Genomic DNA, 17815 nt, shown 5'->3' on the forward strand with positions numbered 1-17815 from the left:
AACTAGTATGTGGGTTCTCTACCAGTTGAACTGAAGGGTTAGTTCAAAAGTCATTGACAGCAAATTACTAATCATTACTATTTTGCCAATAATTCGATGTAACAAAATTATCTCTTAGTCCCACCTCATTGATTAGATGGACAGACGACCATTGATGCTGGTAGTCCTCATCCTAATTAGACTGGTGAACATTGTTCTCTCCGTAAATTGTAGTCCTCAACCTGGTTAGAGGGATAAAAATTGACCTCTTACAATAAATTGAAGTTCTCGGCCTGGTTAGGCTGATGAGAAATAATAGCATTCCAAACTAAGCTTGGTTAGAGAGATAAGTATTAATATTGCTACTAACCATATTTTCAGCCAGCTTGATATCGGCAGGTGACCTCTAATACAGTTATTCAGTTTTCAGCATCTCAGTTTGTACTGCAATTGCTTTGAGACTAAAAACACAATATTTGTGATAATTTGAAAAAAAAATAATTCTAGCTATACCATTAAACTGAATGTCTTTCATTTTTATGTCACATGTTACTAAGTGATTCTACTCAGAAACGAACCTCTCGATCTGTCGTGGTTTGCCAAGTCTTTTCAATGTTTATATAATCATCAACCTTTCGCAATTAACCACTGCTTTTAACACGAGTAGTATTTTTTTAAATCCTGGTTTCATATCACGGTCAAAACATTCGTGTTTCTCATGTAAAGTATTTTTCCACTGCCATATTGGAATTTCTTCTTCTTCTCCATAACAGCCTTAACCCCCACTTTCAAAATGAAGAATTTTTACAACCAGGTATCCTGCTCAGGCGGCAGCCATGTAGGATGAGTGTGTCCAGTGACGAGGATTCTAGCTCGAGATTCTTAGATTGTGAGTTTAGCTCCCTAACCACCAGCTAGATGGCTTAGGATCGAAATTCGTTAATGTCAAACGTTTTCCAGCCATTAGAACATGACACTAACTCTAACACAGCAAACACTAGATGTAGTCACGTAGTCACGAAAGTACAAACTGTAACGTTGAGCGGTCCTTATGTGACGTCACTTTAGTGTCTACTAACTGACTGAGAGACAACACACCACTCTAGAGTGGTGTGAGTAGTTAAAACAGAAAAACCTTCGGCCCTTATAGGAGATATTAATGTGCAAAATGTGTCCTATTGATTACCTTGTTTGGAGTGTGAATCCAACATCCATGTTGCCAAAGATACTTCGCCCTTTGGGATTGTGGGTGCGCTATAAGAATGATAATCTATCCCGTTATTGAGTCAGACAAGGGTTGATGGTGGTTGCTGTTTTACGGCTGTTTCCCTTTTGTTTATCAGTTTAAAATTAAGGATGACTATATGCAACTAGACTTTTTGTGTAATTAATTCTTAAAGATACATACAAACAAACAAGAAATAAAAAACTTCACATTTTTAATAATATTTATGCACATAATTTACGAAAGTGTGTTTTGTGTGTTTTTTCTTATAGCAAAGCCACATAGGGCTATCTGCTCAGCCCACCGAGGGGAATCGAACCCCTGATTTTAGCGTTGTAAATCCGGAGACATACCGCTGTACTAGCGTAGGGCCGTAATTTACGAAAAAACACACACAAAGTATTTGAACTTTAATAGAACTGAGGTCATAGAAGTACACTTTTTGTTAAAGAAAGTAAGAAAAGAAAACAGTTTTATTGCCAACACGTAGTGTGATGCCCTTCATTGATAATATATGTATATACACATATGCCATAGTTACATTCCATAACTGAACAGAGACCAATGAAGAACACCTATAACTAGGACTCTTCCGATGTCTAAAAGATTCTTGGTGATGCACCAACATGTCCATCTAACGATAACGAAACAATTATTTGCGTGAGTATGTGTAAGACTAATAACAATAGGGCGTTACTAAAGTCACTTTGTTCTGTCCACATGAACTGACATAACCAACTGCGTACACAGTCTGGCAAAAACTATCCGTTGATGCTACGAGTATGTGTGACTTTAAGTTATTCTGAATATTCTCTCAAATGTTGTGAACATTAATCATGTAGTAGTTAATCTTAAGTCGTAAATTTTCTAACCTCTTGACTTAAACAGCAATTCGGGTAAATATGTTGAGGGATTGATAACGAACTTAGACGATCCCTTTCAAACTTGGAGAACGTCAAACGTTCTTTTTTTTTCTGTAATGTTCTTGTCTATTGTTCTTTTTTTGTTTCTGTGCAAGAGCCTATTTCCTCTTGTACTAACACTGGTTAACAAAATGGCTTCCTTCCTGGATAACTTGGACGATATCGATGGCGGATTTAAGACATTATTTTAAAGCATGACCTATGTATCTCAGAACGGCTGGTATGGGTATTAACATTTTTATTTCAAGTGGGCTTCTCGTCATCTGAAATATGACCTATATTTGAGTCACAAGTTCTTATCCTAATCCGCCTTCCAAAACTATTTTTTAAGTGTAGTGGGCTTTGTTTTAATGGCCAGTATGAAAAAAAAACCAACGACGTTGCCACAAGTATAGAAATGAAAATGAGTCATAATTTTATCGGTTGTATTACTGAGCTCGTGGTCTCCCACTATGCAGTCTCATAACTTCTCCTTTTCAAGAGGGTGTGTTGAAACGTGGCAGAGACTTTTGCCAAATAGTCTCTTATTTGAAATTGCTCATAAATTACGTAAACTGCTTCGCTCACTTGAATACAAACGCAGTTTATCTGATACGTCACTACCGTTCATAAAAACACTCTACTTTTTGAACTAGAGCATGCATGCGCTATAAACCCTATGCCACATCCAGTTATTCCATTTAATCACCTAACACTAAAAAAACCTGAAATTACATTTGACCTTATTGCGAAAAAATGTGTGTTGAAGACGGCACAAACACTAAGTTACGAACATCGATTATTGTACTATTAAAATACCATTTGTCACCTCCTACTATTCCCACAACACCATATTTACAAACATAACTTTGCAAATGTTTGCTCCCTTCCCAGTAGCACAGCTTTATGCCTGCGAACTTAGACTGATAGAAACCGGGTTTGATACCCGTGATGGGCAAAACAATGACAGCCCTTTGTGTTTAATATAAACAACAACGTTTTCACATTCTGCAAGCCCCCCAAAAAACGATTATATCTTGATCTCATTCTTCCCACTAAACCCTTCCCTTCTTCTTTGTAAACGTGCTGTCAGTAGTAAAAACTGTTGTGATCTGTCTGTGGAGCATCTGTCTGTGTATGAACGGAAATAAATAGATTTTAGCCAGCAATGTCTGTGAATCCAATAGAAGTATAACTGATGGTAATATATGTTCTTCTGCTTAAGAGCTATCCAACTCATTGAGTGCCTTTTACAGGCTTCCCGCTAGTACAGCGGTAAGTCTACGAATTTACAACGCTAAAATCAGGGGTTCGATTCCCCTCGGTGGGCTTAGCAGATAGCTCAATGTGGGCTTTGCTATAAGAAAAAAAAACTCACACACACACGCCTTTTACAGTGTCTTTCCAACTTAGTTATAGGTAGATATTGCAATGTTTGTAATTTTCAGAAGCGGAGAGAGATAAATGTAAGAGTCATGTATCGTTTCAGAAAATCCTCTAAAGAACTTTAATTTGCTATAAATAAGAAAAAGCTTGCAAACGTATGGCTAGATTTATGGATTTAAACAACTCTATTTCTGTTTCCCAGTACCCTGTTTATAATGATTGATGTTGAAAAACAATCTCTTTTAAAAAATTAATGTTTGTTTGAAGTTAATCACAAAGATACACAGTGATATCGAAACTCGTTTTGTAACTTTGTAAGTCCGGAGACATTCCCCTGTGCCACTGGGGGGCTGAGTTAACGTTAACAATTGATCAAACAAAACTACTTGTATAAGTTAAACGTAAAATATATATTCAGTAATGTGCAGAGTTAATTAAATAAGTTGTATTACTTATAATGTTTAGAATAAATTATTTCATAAGACATCAGTAAACCAAATTTTGCCATTTAATGTGCACGTTTTTAGAGGGAGTGGAGGGGGATTCTAGAAAATACATACGTTTAATGTGCACGTTTTTAGAGGGAGTGGAGGGGGATTCTAGAAAATATATACGTTTAATGTGCACGTTTTTAGAGGGAGTGGAGGGGGATTCTAGAAAATATATACGTTTAATGTGCACGTTTTTAGAGGGAGTGGAGGGGGATTCTACAAAATATATACGTTTAATGTGCACGTTTTTAGAGGGAGTGGAGGGGGATTCTAGAAAATATATACGTTTAATGTGCACGTTTTTAGAGGGAGTGGAGGGGGATTCTACAAAATATATACGTTCTGTACATTCGTGAAAACTGTCAATTGCAAACTTCTCCTAAAATGTTTTGTTAATTTATTCAATTTTAACAATACTCGATATCCATGGTACCTAGTTTTCGATGATTTAGCGGTAAGTTTATGGATTTTAACTTTAAAATCCGGGGTTTGTTATGACTACACACGTAACGTTATTTTGAGCGAATCGATATTTCAAGTTGAATAAAGTTTTCAAGTATCAAACATGTTAGATAATATTTTAATAAATCTCTCTAAAAGAAGTTTTGGTTGGAGCATCACATGTTTCTTTGTATTTAATCTACAAAACTACACAGTAAGCTATATGTGTGTGTGCCACCAAGTGAGGGGTCAATAGGAGCTTAACCAGAAAGTAAGATTCATAATACAATGAACAGCGATTTAGTAGTGAATTTTTATTTTATTTTATTTTTTTTCTAAAAGAGTGATCTACTTTGCAGCACCTCGCTCGAACTGACCCAAAATGAGTTTCTAAATTTGTGAAAGCAAAACGACATACATAATAAGAATTGGATGTTAGTTTGCCGGAACGGAAGACATAGATTGTTGATGATTGTTATTGAGCATGAAGATAGCTTTACAAAGCACTATGCGTGATCTGCTTATACTGCCACTTTCTGGCAGTGTAAGCCCGCAGACATTCTGATGTGCCACTAATGGAAGCTATGTTAGAAATGTGTTTACTTATGTTTCAGAGACAGGAAGAGTCTTGATTCTCTTCCAATGCGATGCTTTTCATTGTCAGTTACAAATTTACAATGGTGGACAAGTGTAGTATGAAGACACCGTGTGTAACCTTCTGGAAGTACAATAATATACACAATAAAGATTATTGTATGCTTGTACTGTTGTTTAGCACAAAAGTACAAACGTAATATCTGTATTCTCACTGCTAGTAATATTCAACCCTATTTGTAGCGTTATAGATTTATCTTTGAGCTATTGGGTGAGGGATTAAAAATCATAAAGTGACTTAATTTAAGTACACGACAAGTAACTGACAGGGAAATGTTACTGAATTTCAATGTCTAAATTTCATATAATGTTACGGTAAGCTCAAGTTAGTTCAAAGTGGCTGTGAATAAAGCGTTTTTTTGTTTTGTTTTAGAAGGGGTCTTAGCTTTGAAATACCGCTAAATATGCTTTCAAGTCAGGTTCACGCAAGTGTGTATGAAAAGTATTCGATATTTTCAGTTTTTAATAAAGTAGATGGCTTTATAACAATACTCTTGAGTCTGATCCAAATTTTAACCCAAACCGAAAAAAAAACGCCAGACTTTTCACATATCCATAAAATAAACTGCATGCAAAAAACTGATTTTTTAACGGATCCACTGTGATGTCTATTTATCTAACAAAATTTTAAAAAATAAAACGACTTATATCATTTGTGATTTTTCTATTATTGCAGTACAACGAAAATGATTCAGTAGAAAGTGTTATTTTTCTACTATTCCTGAAGAAGGAATGTGATCCAGTATAGGATGTTATCTTTTCCTCTATCTTTGAAGAACTAAAACGTTTTTTTATAATGTAATATAACTTCTACTATTGTGGAAGAACTAAAACGCTTCATTATAATGTTATATGTTTCTACTATTGTTGAAGATGTTATTTTGAATTAAGCACAAAGCTACACAATGGGCTAGATTTGCTCTGCCCACCACGGGTATCGAAACCCGGTTTTTAGCGAAGGATGTCCACAGACATACCGCTGAGCCACTGGGGGCATTATTGAAGAACTAAAACGCTTCATTATAATGTTATATTTTTATATTATTGTTGAAGAACTAGAACGCCTCATTATAATATTATATTTCTCTACTGTTGTTGAAGAACCGAAACGTTTCATTATAATGTTATGTTTTTTACTATTTTTGAAGACGTTTCATTATAATGTTATATTTTTTACTATTTTTGAAGAGCTGAAACGTTTCATTATAATGTTATATTTTTTACTATTTTTGAAGAACTGAAACGTTTCATTTTTTACTATTTTAATGTTTCATTATATGTTATTTTTACTATTTTGAAGAGCTGAAACGTTTCATTATAATGATATATTTTTTTATTATTTTTGAAGAGCTGAAACGTTTCATTATAATGATGTATTTTTTACTATTTTTGAAGAACTGAAACGTTTCATTATAATGTTATATTTTTACTCTTTTTGAAGAACTGAAACGTTTCATTATAATGTTATATTTTTACTATTTTTGAAGAACTGAAACGTTTCATTATAATGTTATATTTTTTACTATTTTTGAAGAGCTGAAACGTTTCATTATAATGTTATATTTTTTACTATTTTTGAAGAGCTGAAACGTTTCATTATAATGATGTATTTTTTACTATTTTTGAAGAACTGAAACGTTTCATTATAATGTTATATTTTTACTATTTTTGAAGAGCTGAAACGTTTCATTATAATGATATATTTTTTATTATTTTTGAAGAGCTGAAACGTTTCATTATAATGATGTATTTTTTACTATTTTTGAAGAACTGAAACGTTTCATTATAATGTTATATTTTTTACTATTTTTAAAGAGCTGAAACGTTTCATTATAATGATGTATTTTTTACTATTTTTGAAGAACTGAAACGTTTCATTATAATGTTATATTTTTTACTATTTTTGAAGAACTGAAACGTTTCATTATAATGTTATATTTTTTTACCATTTTTGAAGAATTAAAATGATTTATTATAAATTGATACTTTTCTACTACTGAAGAAGAACTATATTAATTCAATACAATATTTGTTTTATCAGTTATTGCTAAAAAAATTTAAACTGAATATCATATTTTCTGGAATCAATAAAGATATAAACTTCACCAAAAGATTTTTTTCTGAAATGAAAAACGGACTGGACGTGGCCCAATTATTAACACACTAGATTGTCTCTACAGGAATTTATGGTTCAAGTCCTGTTTCCGTACTTTCAAGCCGTGGGTGCATTATAAAAGTGACGATAAATTCCTTCTGTTTGGCTATAGCAACCCAAGATTTAACACTTTATGCCATTGATTATAGCTGTCTTCTCTCTATAAAGCTATAAAGCTATAAAGATAAAAATTGTATCTTTTGTCCCACGTAGGATTGGCTAAGCCTGCTGAATCGTTTAAACTTCAAATGTGCTAGGCCCGGCATGGCCAGGTGGGTTTAGGCACTCGGCTCGTAATTCGAGGGTCGCAGGTTCGAATCCCCGTCGCACCAAACATGCTCGCCCTTTCAGCCGTGGGGGCGTTATAATGTGAAAGTCAATCCTACTATTCGTTGGTGAAAGAGTAGTCCAAGAGTTGGCGGTGGGTGGCGATTACTAGCTGCCTTCCTAGAATAACAGGGGAAAGATGTAAATAGTGACGAAGCATTTATTTGTCGATTCACAATAAAACTGGTATCAGTAGAGCAGAAGACATAGTATTTATTAGTGGAAAGTCAACATTAGAAAGTAATGTCGTTTGGTATGCTCGTGGATCTAGATTAGGAGTATCTTGTTTCAAAAGTTATGATGAAATAAAAATAGTCCTAAATTGTGAACTTTGTATGATGGTAGAAGCCTTTTTCCAAAATAAAACAATACAATATCCTTTAGACATTATTAAATCGTTTAAAGCAGTTGAATGTATAGTGTAAGTGTAGCAACTGGGGAATAAAACCGGGATCATTCTTATATATATATATAATAAATAAATAACTGTCAATAGTTAAACTACAGATTACTTTAAACTTTGGAAAAAAAAGTTCAGCCAAGGCTGCTAATAAGCAAAGTATATATCACTAAGCTTATACAGCACCTTTCAAATTTAATGAATTAATTGTTATTGATGGGTGTTATGAGAATGAATCAAAAGGTAACTTCATAGGCTTTCCTATTTGTACATGTCAGCTGATAATCAAAGAGATATCTTGATTTTTTTTTATGTTACAGGCTATGGAAACATCGCAGCAAAGACAAACTGGGGAAAAGTGGTCACCATCCTGTATGCTATTATAGGAATTCCTTTGATGTTCTTATACTTAACAAATATAGGTGACTTACTCGCTAAGTCTTTTAAATACCTTTACCGTAGACTGTGTGGATGTAAACCGGAAGATGGGCGGCAGCGACGTCGCCACCCAGAACATTATCGTGTTCATCACATTGTTCTACAAGAAAATGCTCCCAATTCTCATGGCTCCCTGGACCCATCGCTTCCAAGCAAGTTCGCTACGCCGCATTCCACAGAAGAGGAAGTAAAAATGGAGGCCATTCCGGATGACTTATCAGAAGAAGGGGATTATGGGAAATCGAGAGCTAATGTACCCATCACTCTCTGTTTGGCCTTGATCACCGGATATATATGTGGAGGAGCTTTTCTGTTTTCTCTCTGGGAAGGCTGGAACTACCTAGATGGCGCTTACTTTTGTTTTGTTACTCTTAGTACGATTGGATTTGGAGACCTGGTTCCTGGTGACACGGTGGTCTCGGATACTACGGGGTCTCAGGAGAAGCTAGTAATCTGTTCCCTCTACGTACTTGGGGGCATGGCTTTGATTGCCATGTGTTTCAACCTCGTCCAGGAAGAGGTCATCTTCAAAATGAGGAACCTCGGGAAGAGGCTAGGCATCGTAAATGATTCCGATGATTCTGATGACTGATCTTATAGTCAGATGGCGTAAAAATAGATCCAGTTTCTAGCTTGTACATCACGTTTTAGATAAGGGAATAACATCGGAGTAATCTGTAGTCATGGTCTGGTGAAAAATCTTCAAAGAGAAAATTAATATACTTTCTTTAGCATGTAAACCAGGATTGTTCAAGTTAATTTTAAATAGAGACCATATGAACAGCTTTAACAGAAAACACTAACTAGTTTTTTGCATTCAACCAGTTCTATAAATGATAAAAACCACTTCTAGATTATATAAATGCACTACATCACTGGAGCTCATGGAGTTAAAATAAAACATCAGTTGTATGATTGATCTTAAGTGTACTAGCCTTCCAATCACCAGTAGCCAAACAAGTTTGGTAATAAAGTAAATAAGGGAGCGAAAACAGCCAGTGATCAACAGATTTACATAGATACACATATATAGATTAAATTATCATTGTTTATATACGAGCTAAGGAAGGCGGTTTCAGAGGTTCGAGTGTTCCAGGGTAAGACAAGGATGTGCCTTAATGATTTATCTTCATTCTTCTTATGGGTCCACTTCATCACCATTTGAGCACTGTTCATTGTTGTTGAATTTGTTTTCTCTTCTTTCACTGTTTGTTGTGCACATGTATAGAAGATAGTATCAATAAAACTGCGTAGTGTTGCACTACGGATACATCTTTTGTTATTGGAGCTTAATGTTGATCATACGATTTGTTGCATGTTTTCATTGTACATTAATTAATTCATTCAAGAAAAAGAAGAAACGTGGAACACAGATCCATGCTCTAAGAGGCTTTGAATTTTTAATTAAAATTGAAATTGCACCATTCTTAAATGCTCGTGAAAGAAACTGGATAGGGGTTTTGTCAACCGGATATGACTTTACCCTTTAAGTTTGCTGTTGTTCTTTTGAGGGGAGAAGAGGTCTTTCGTGTACTCGTATGCTACTTCGAAAGTGACTTGAATGTAACAGGATAATTTTGTTCTTAACTGCAGAACGTAAAGACAGAAGAATCCACTCAGTATAGAGCAGAAAATGATGTTAAGTGATCTAGATAATATTTGTTGTGATGTCACTTTGCTTTGCAGAGATCAGTGTCTTTTTAAACAGTTTCCTGTATAGCACATTAAATAAATTATTCAGTCTGTATACTGTGATTATTGTCCGAGCAAGTTTTTAACATATAGTGGTAACAACTAGTGGTAATTATCATTATTTTGGTTGGAAAACAAAACAGGATTTCCCAGAACAACATTATAGAGAATGAAGCTGTGGAATATAGTTACGTCGACATGTATAATTGTAAATTACTTGTTTGTTTCCACTGAAACAAGATTCCATATCTCATAGTGGTCAGTAATACGACTATACTGACCCTTCAGCAAGAGATTGTAGAGGTGAGGTCATTTCTTTATTATTACGCAGCTGTATTTGGACAGAAAATTTAAAGTCACGGGCGCGAGTCTCAGAAAAATGTTGTTTCGTTGAGGTATTGGAACATCAGTGGCCCGTGACTTTGAAGACAAAAACAATCAAATTGAAATTCTGTTTTATAACCCAGTAGAACGTAATCGAAAAGTTTTGTATGTGAGAAGTAACTTCTTAGAATACATTTACATTTATGTATTTATAAATATAAGAGAAAATAATAGCGTTTGTCAAATATGTAATATTCTACGAGAATGACTATCGATATGGCACAAATATTATAAACTCGTCGTACTTTTCCCAGCCAATAGATGTCACTACACGAATATTCAACATTGTGACAATCAGAGTATTCACCCTAATGTAGTTCAGTAATCAAAGATATTTACCAAAACACAGATTAAATTTTCTAGTCACTATTTTCATTACTTACATTTATAGAAACAAATGTAAATTTGAGACTCAATAAATGCATTGTTCTTTTCTTTCCTTTTTCACAGTGCAATACACTCACTAAGCCGAGTATTTTCGGAATGTAAACGGTTTTTCTTCGCGGAATTCAGACATGGATTTGATGGAACATCTTAGAATGAGAAAGTATTCTATTTTGTTAACTTTTCATTGTGGTATTGTTAATATTCAGTAGTTTATTTATGGTTTTATACTTTTGCAGACTGATGACTTTCAAATCAAATAAACATGTATTAAATAGAACTAGATGTATTTTTGTTGCTACATGTATTTTCAGTACTATATGTATTAAATAGAACAACACGTATTTCAGTGTTACATGTATTAAATAGAACGAAATATATTTTCAGGGTTACACGTAATAAATACAACTAGATGTATTCACGATGCTACAAGTACTAAATACAACTAGATGTATTCACGATGCTACAAGTACTAAATAGAAGTAGATGTATTTTCGGTGCTACAGTATTAAATAGAACAACATTTATTTTCATTGCTACATGTATTATATAGAATGAGATGTATTTGCGGTGCTACTTGTTTTAAATAGGACTAGGTTTAGTTTCGGCACTACAAGTATTAAATAGAACTAGCTGCATTTTCGGTGCTACAGTATTAAATAGAAGTAGATGTATTTGCGGTGCTACTTGTTTTAAATAGGACTAGGTTTAGTTTCGGCACTACAAGTATTAAATAGAACTAGCTGCATTTTCGGTGCTACAGTATTAAATAGAAGTAGATGTATTTTCGGTTTACATGTAATAAACAGAACTAAATGTATTTTCTTTCCTACATGTACTGAATATACCAAATAGAACAATTCAGTACTACATGTATTAAATAGAATTAAATGTATTTTCAGAGCTGCATGTACTAAACAGAGTTAGATTATTTTTGTTGTTACGTGTATTAAATAGAACTAGATGTGTTTTCGGTGCTACATGTATTTTCAGTGCTACATGTCCTAAATTATCTGACTTCTGGGATAATCTCACTTCTATATTCACATTATCTGACTTTTGGGGTAATCTCACTTCTATATTCACATTATCTGACTTTGGGATAATCTCACTTTTATATTTACATTATCTGACTTCTGGGATAATCTGACTTCTATATTCACATTAGCTGGCATCTGGGATAATCTCACTTCTATATTCACGTTAGCTGGCTTCTGGGATAATCTCATTTCTATATCCACATTATCTGACTTCTGGGATAATCTTACTTCTATATTCACATTAGCTGACTTCTGGAATTATCTCATTTCTATATATTCATATTATCTAACTTCTGGGATAATTTTACTTCTGTGTTCAGACGTGGTGTAGCCAGGTGGTTTAGGCAATCGACTCGTAATCTGAGGGTCGCTCGTCACACCAAACATGCTCGCCCTTTCAGCCGTGGGGGCGTTATAATGTGACGGTTAATCCCACTATTTGTGGGTAAAAGTGTAGCCCAAGATTTTGCGGTGGGTGGTGATAACTAGCTGCCTTCCATCTAGTCTTACACTGCTAAATCAGTGACGGCTAGCGCAGATAGCTCCCTTGTAGCTTTGCGCGAATTTCAAAAACAAACAAACAAACATTAGCTGACGTGTTTTGGAATTGAATTTTTTTTGTTTTATGTTTCATCTGGAGAAACTGTAATCTCAAAGTTCTGATTACATAGTTTAGTGTAAGTTTACTATTTTCTTCCTTTCGAACAATTTGGGAACGTTCGTACTTATAACATCTTATTTGATCAAGAACTACACGAGACTGTAATGTTTGTTTTACAGCTACGTTGGTCGGAGTTTTTGTTTCGTTTTCATTTCCTTCGAGACACTTGTACTTCTAATTTCTATGTTACATTTTCTGGTGTTTACAACTGTAAACAGCGCTTAAATACCCTTTTGACGAGAGGGTTTGAATTTGGAATTTTGGAAAATCACGATTCTAAACTTTTTTGATGATATTATCCGTGAAGTGGCGGGAACATAGTAACGTAGTTAAATACGTGAACCAAATATCAGTTACTAATGCAACAAAAGCAGCCTTAAAATTATTTATAGACTTTTAACCTTCACATAAAAAACGGGTTGCGGATATCAATTCGAAGAATTACTGCAGAAATTTACCATTGACTGAAACGTTAAAATTCCAACAATTTTGAGTTGTTTTGTAACAAAATCAGAACTGGAATTTTGTAGTGAAGTTTTTATGTTGTAATACGGCTTTATCTGTTTAACATCTTAACAGTACGACTGATTGTAGAGATATAGAGACAATAATCATTACAATCTGAAAGTAATATCTAGGATTTAACGTTTATGAAATTAATATGAGATCATTTTCCACTAGAATTTTGCAAATTCATAAAGAATAGAACTCCCACGTTTAGGTTCTTTTTAGTAAATGATACCAGAGGCGATAGTTTCAAAAAATGTTTAATTAGTGAATTAATAAGATTTTAAATGTCATAAGTGTATCGTGATATGTAGAATTATTTCATATTTAATATATATTTGTTTTCTGATAGGTTAGTCTGCACTTTATCAATATTGTGTATTGTTCGTATTTGAATGTTTACAGACAGAGCATAACAGATAACATGTTTGTTTTTTGTTTTTAATTTCGCACAAAGCTACTCGAGGTCTATCTGCGATAGTCGTCCCTACTCTTTTACCAACGAATAGTGGTACTGACCGTCACATTATAACGCCCTCACGGCTGAAAGGGCGAGCATGTTTGGTGCGATCGGGATTCGAACCCGCGACCCTCAGATTACGAGTCAAACGCCTTAACCCACCTGGCCATGCCGGGCTTCCATAACAGATAACATGGTCGATATTATACTTTGGTAAATGGTAGCTGCAGTTTTGGCAGTGGGTGCTGTTAACTAGGTGCCACCTTCCCTCTAGTATGTCATGTCAAAATTAAGAGTCCCTGGGTGTGACAACGGTAAGTTTTGGGATTCACAACGCTAAAATTAGGGGTTCGATTCCCCTTGGTAGTCACAGCAGATAGTCCGATGTGGCTTTGCTGTAAAAAAACACACACACACACACACACAATTAAGAACCTGTGGTGGTTTTGCGCGAAATTGAACAAACAAATAAAGAAACATATAAGCTTACCGTAAAAATTAAAACAGCTCACCTAATAAAAGCTTTATTTGTTTTTATAGCATCGACCTCTGAGATTCTGCTATATATGTTTTTTATTTTTTTATTTTCTACTTTTGAAAGTATTATAAATAAAAACTTTCCAAAGTCTGAACGTTTAGAACGCTAAAAACAGGGATTCAATACTTGTGGTGGGACAGCACAGATAGCCCATTGTGCGCTTTTAAGTTTAACAATAAAACAAACAACAACAATATTTCGTATTTCATATACAATAATTTCATCGTTCGTTTTAGAAGCGGAGCAAAAAATATGTTTTTCCTAGTTGGAATATGAGTGTAAGATAAATAATTTTATATACTTACACCGTACATTGATAAAAACAAGTACCATAAGGTTTGTTCGTTTCGTAACTTCTCACAAAGTGACACAAGCTATAACAGTCCTTAATTTTCAACTCATAGAATGGACAGAGAGTAACTAGTCAACAGTACTCACTGTCAAATCACTGATTACTATAATTGAATAATAAAATTTGACTCTCGCTCTTGTAACACACCTACAACCCTAACGAACTAGATTTTGTGACCGTCCAAAGCGAATCATTAACCCATGACTCACAGTTTAGCATGCTAAACCATTAAGCCACATCCAGTACTAATTATAAAAAATAAAACTACAAGGTTGTAATTTCAAAGATAAAAATAATTTAAATACACAATAACTTATAAGTTTTTGTCTGTATGAAGTAAGAAAAGAGATATACATATATATTTTTTACAACACGAACAACTGCTTTGAGAAATAGCGTATCGCAGATAAACATAGTTTGTTTGTAGTTTAAACACAAAGCTACACAATGGGCTATCTGTGCTCTGCAAAACCATGGGTATCAAAACCCGGTTTCTAGCGTTGTAAGCATGCATACTTACCGCAGTGTCACCGGGGGAAGAATATTAACGCTTGTATCGATTCTTGTAAGCAATAACAAGCATACTTTCTGCGGGCTTATAACGTTAAAACCGAACTTCGATACCCGTTATGGGCACAGCACAGGTAACACATTTTGTGAAGCTTTGTGCAAAACAAGTAAAGAAACACGTAGAAAAAAGAATAGTTTTTCCATGCTCTCAGGTGGTGGGAATGTCACTAGTTTTTCCCTGCACTCTAAAGACTGTATTATTGTAAGAATTTAATTCTGTCAGAGAAAACAAACCACAAAGAAAAGCTAAAGAAAATGAACGTCAACTGCTGGATTTCGTTCTGATCACAGAAACGAACTATTTTATAATCTATTATTTCCTAGGAAAGAGAAACAGCGACTAACGAACCTCTAATCTCTCTGCTCGACTAAGCGTAAAATACGACCGTTAATCCTTGCAACACGATAAAGCCGCCTTGACACGCGTGGTGGCGACAGAATTTGTTCTGACAGTGCGTGCTGTCGAGTTCACCGGCAAAATGGGAAGCTTGCCAGAACAAAAGCTACATCATCTTGTTAGCTGGAAGTTCGTGTATAATGGATGGTCGAATCACGGCTATTAAAATTTTAATGGTCGGATCCATTACGTATATCAAAAGAAACAGATAACTTATTGTTTCACGAAAGTTCGTCATCAGCTCGACTTAGGCAGTTTAACCTCCTATGATTTCATACGATATACACAATTTTAGACACGTACAGTATCGAAAACATAAAAATTAAAGGTTTCAGAATAAAATTTAATAATTCAAATATAAAGCGAGACCTTGACCTAGAAATTTAAAGTATCCGGAGTAACATAGTAGAGAGACTTAACACATATACACATCTTGGCAGTAAAACTTAATTTTGTTTAAAGGAATAGAAAAAGAAAAAAAAAAAGTGATACTTTCTCGCTTTTCCCAACAGGAATATTCAGGAGCAATCGTTCTTCTTAACCCCGCCCACTGGAATGCTTTCCTCCAATTGTGGTTGTTTTTTTATGATAGTTTAAACGTAAGTGACAATTTCTGCCCATTTATACTCTTCGAACATACACAGTTCGTAAAAGATTTAACACCAGTACAGTTTAGTAATAGTACGTATGCCTATATTTAATGTCAATACAGTCTACACTGCCACATACGTTACTGCATTTAATGTCAGTAGAGCCTATTCTGCCACACATGTTATTATATAGTTAACGTTAGTGCAGCCTATTTTGCTACAATTGTTACTATATTTAACGTCAGTACAACCTATTCTGCCACAAATGTTGCTATATTTAACGTCAATACAACATATTCTGCCACAAGTCACTATATTTTACGTCAGTCGAACCTACTTTGCCACACATGTCACTATATTTAACGTCAATAAAACCTACTTTGCCACACATGTCACTATATTTAATATCAGTTGAACCTACTTTGCCACACATGTCACTATTTAATGTCTTAACTCGTAGAATGGGCAATTTAACAATACAATTAAATAACAAGTTGAACAGACTGTCTAATGATTTACGCTTTTTAATTTTAATACATTTTATATACATTATTTGTGTTTAAATAACTGATAAAACACATATTTACATAACATGTGCCAAAAATATGTTCTGTAGACATTATTTACTGAGATTTAGATATCTGACATAATTTCGATAACACTATCAACATCCCTGACAAACTAGTCAGCTTAAGGAAGTTTCTATAACATTATCACTAGATTGGGGAGCAGGTTCGTGTCACCTATGTGACAGATTCACATTCCTGCGGGTTATTCCTGTCCATGTGGAACGTGTATCTCTCATACATGCAAAGGCAATGCTACTGAGCAATGTATATAAGCCCACGTTTAGTCTCGGTTGCTATAGCAACTCGTCTTTAGAGAAATGTGAACGCCTAACAACTGAAGGTATTTTGTCCGTAATGTTAATAAAGCACATGAATTACGAGAGGAGTAATAAATTTAGTAAAGACACAAGACGGTCGCGAGATGTCATCATTACGTCGTCGTTGGTTCCGTTATTGATAATATTAGCACTATCTTTCTCCTACCATGCAGTTTGAGTTCTGGTACTTTTAAACCGTGAATAGGAGACCAGAAAAAAAAATTGTTAAAGGATTTCCATATCCATCCTCATTACAAATAAATCGTAACAAAATATAGGAAAATACAGAAGGTATGTTTCTTGTTTAAACTATTCCCAGTAAAGTAGAAATAATAAAAATAATTAGATGCAACAGTTACAACACGAGAAAAGGATGTTTCCTAATACACACACATACTCAGCAGATAGCTTGATGTGGCTTTGCTGTAAGAAAACACACACACACACAGAAGTGGAGGAATACAGCAAGTATTTTTGACCTTGGAGCTACTGACGTCACTGAATGTTCCACAAGACTTTTTATATAAAAGTACTGTGTTTTCGTATGTTTGCATAGGCATCTAGAATTGAATGTAAGAATTCTGCTATCCTGGAAAATCTGTTACGTTAGAAATCGTTTTGTTTTAGAAAACTCATTAGAACTTACGACGACATACTGGAAACCCAACCAGAACCTATGAATTATTATTTGTTTCTTCTTGGCTATTTGTGTTATGTCCACCACGGGTATCGAAGCTCGAGTTTTAGCGTTTTAAGCCTTTAGAACTACCACAGAGACACTGGAGAGCAGAACTCACGAAAACATTTTGTATAAGAGCCTGGCATAACCTAGTGGTTATGGCATTCAATTCATGATCCGTAGGTCGAGAGTTTGAATCCCATAATCGAGAATGTTCGCTATTTTTCGCGTGAGGGCACTATGAAGTAACGATGAAACTCACTTTTTGCTGATAAAA

The 17815-nt window shown here is 34.5% G+C and overlaps 1 protein-coding gene across 1 annotated transcript in view; it reads left to right on the top strand.

Moving 5' to 3' along the window:
* Positions 1 to 11063, top strand: part of LOC143253333 (TWiK family of potassium channels protein 7-like) — a 30783-nt gene extending 19720 nt beyond the window's left edge. Inside the window, exon 2 of the mRNA XM_076507050.1 lies at positions 8281 to 11063. Coding sequence (XP_076363165.1) covers positions 8281 to 8990 — 710 coding nt within the window. The 3' untranslated portion in view covers positions 8991 to 11063. The remainder of the gene's footprint in view (positions 1 to 8280) is intronic.
* The last annotated feature ends 6752 nt before the right edge of the window (positions 11064 to 17815 follow it).

The sequence above is a fragment of the Tachypleus tridentatus genome, chromosome 6, assembly GCF_004210375.1.
Source record: "Tachypleus tridentatus isolate NWPU-2018 chromosome 6, ASM421037v1, whole genome shotgun sequence".
Taxonomy (NCBI): Eukaryota; Metazoa; Arthropoda; class Merostomata; order Xiphosura; family Limulidae; genus Tachypleus; species Tachypleus tridentatus.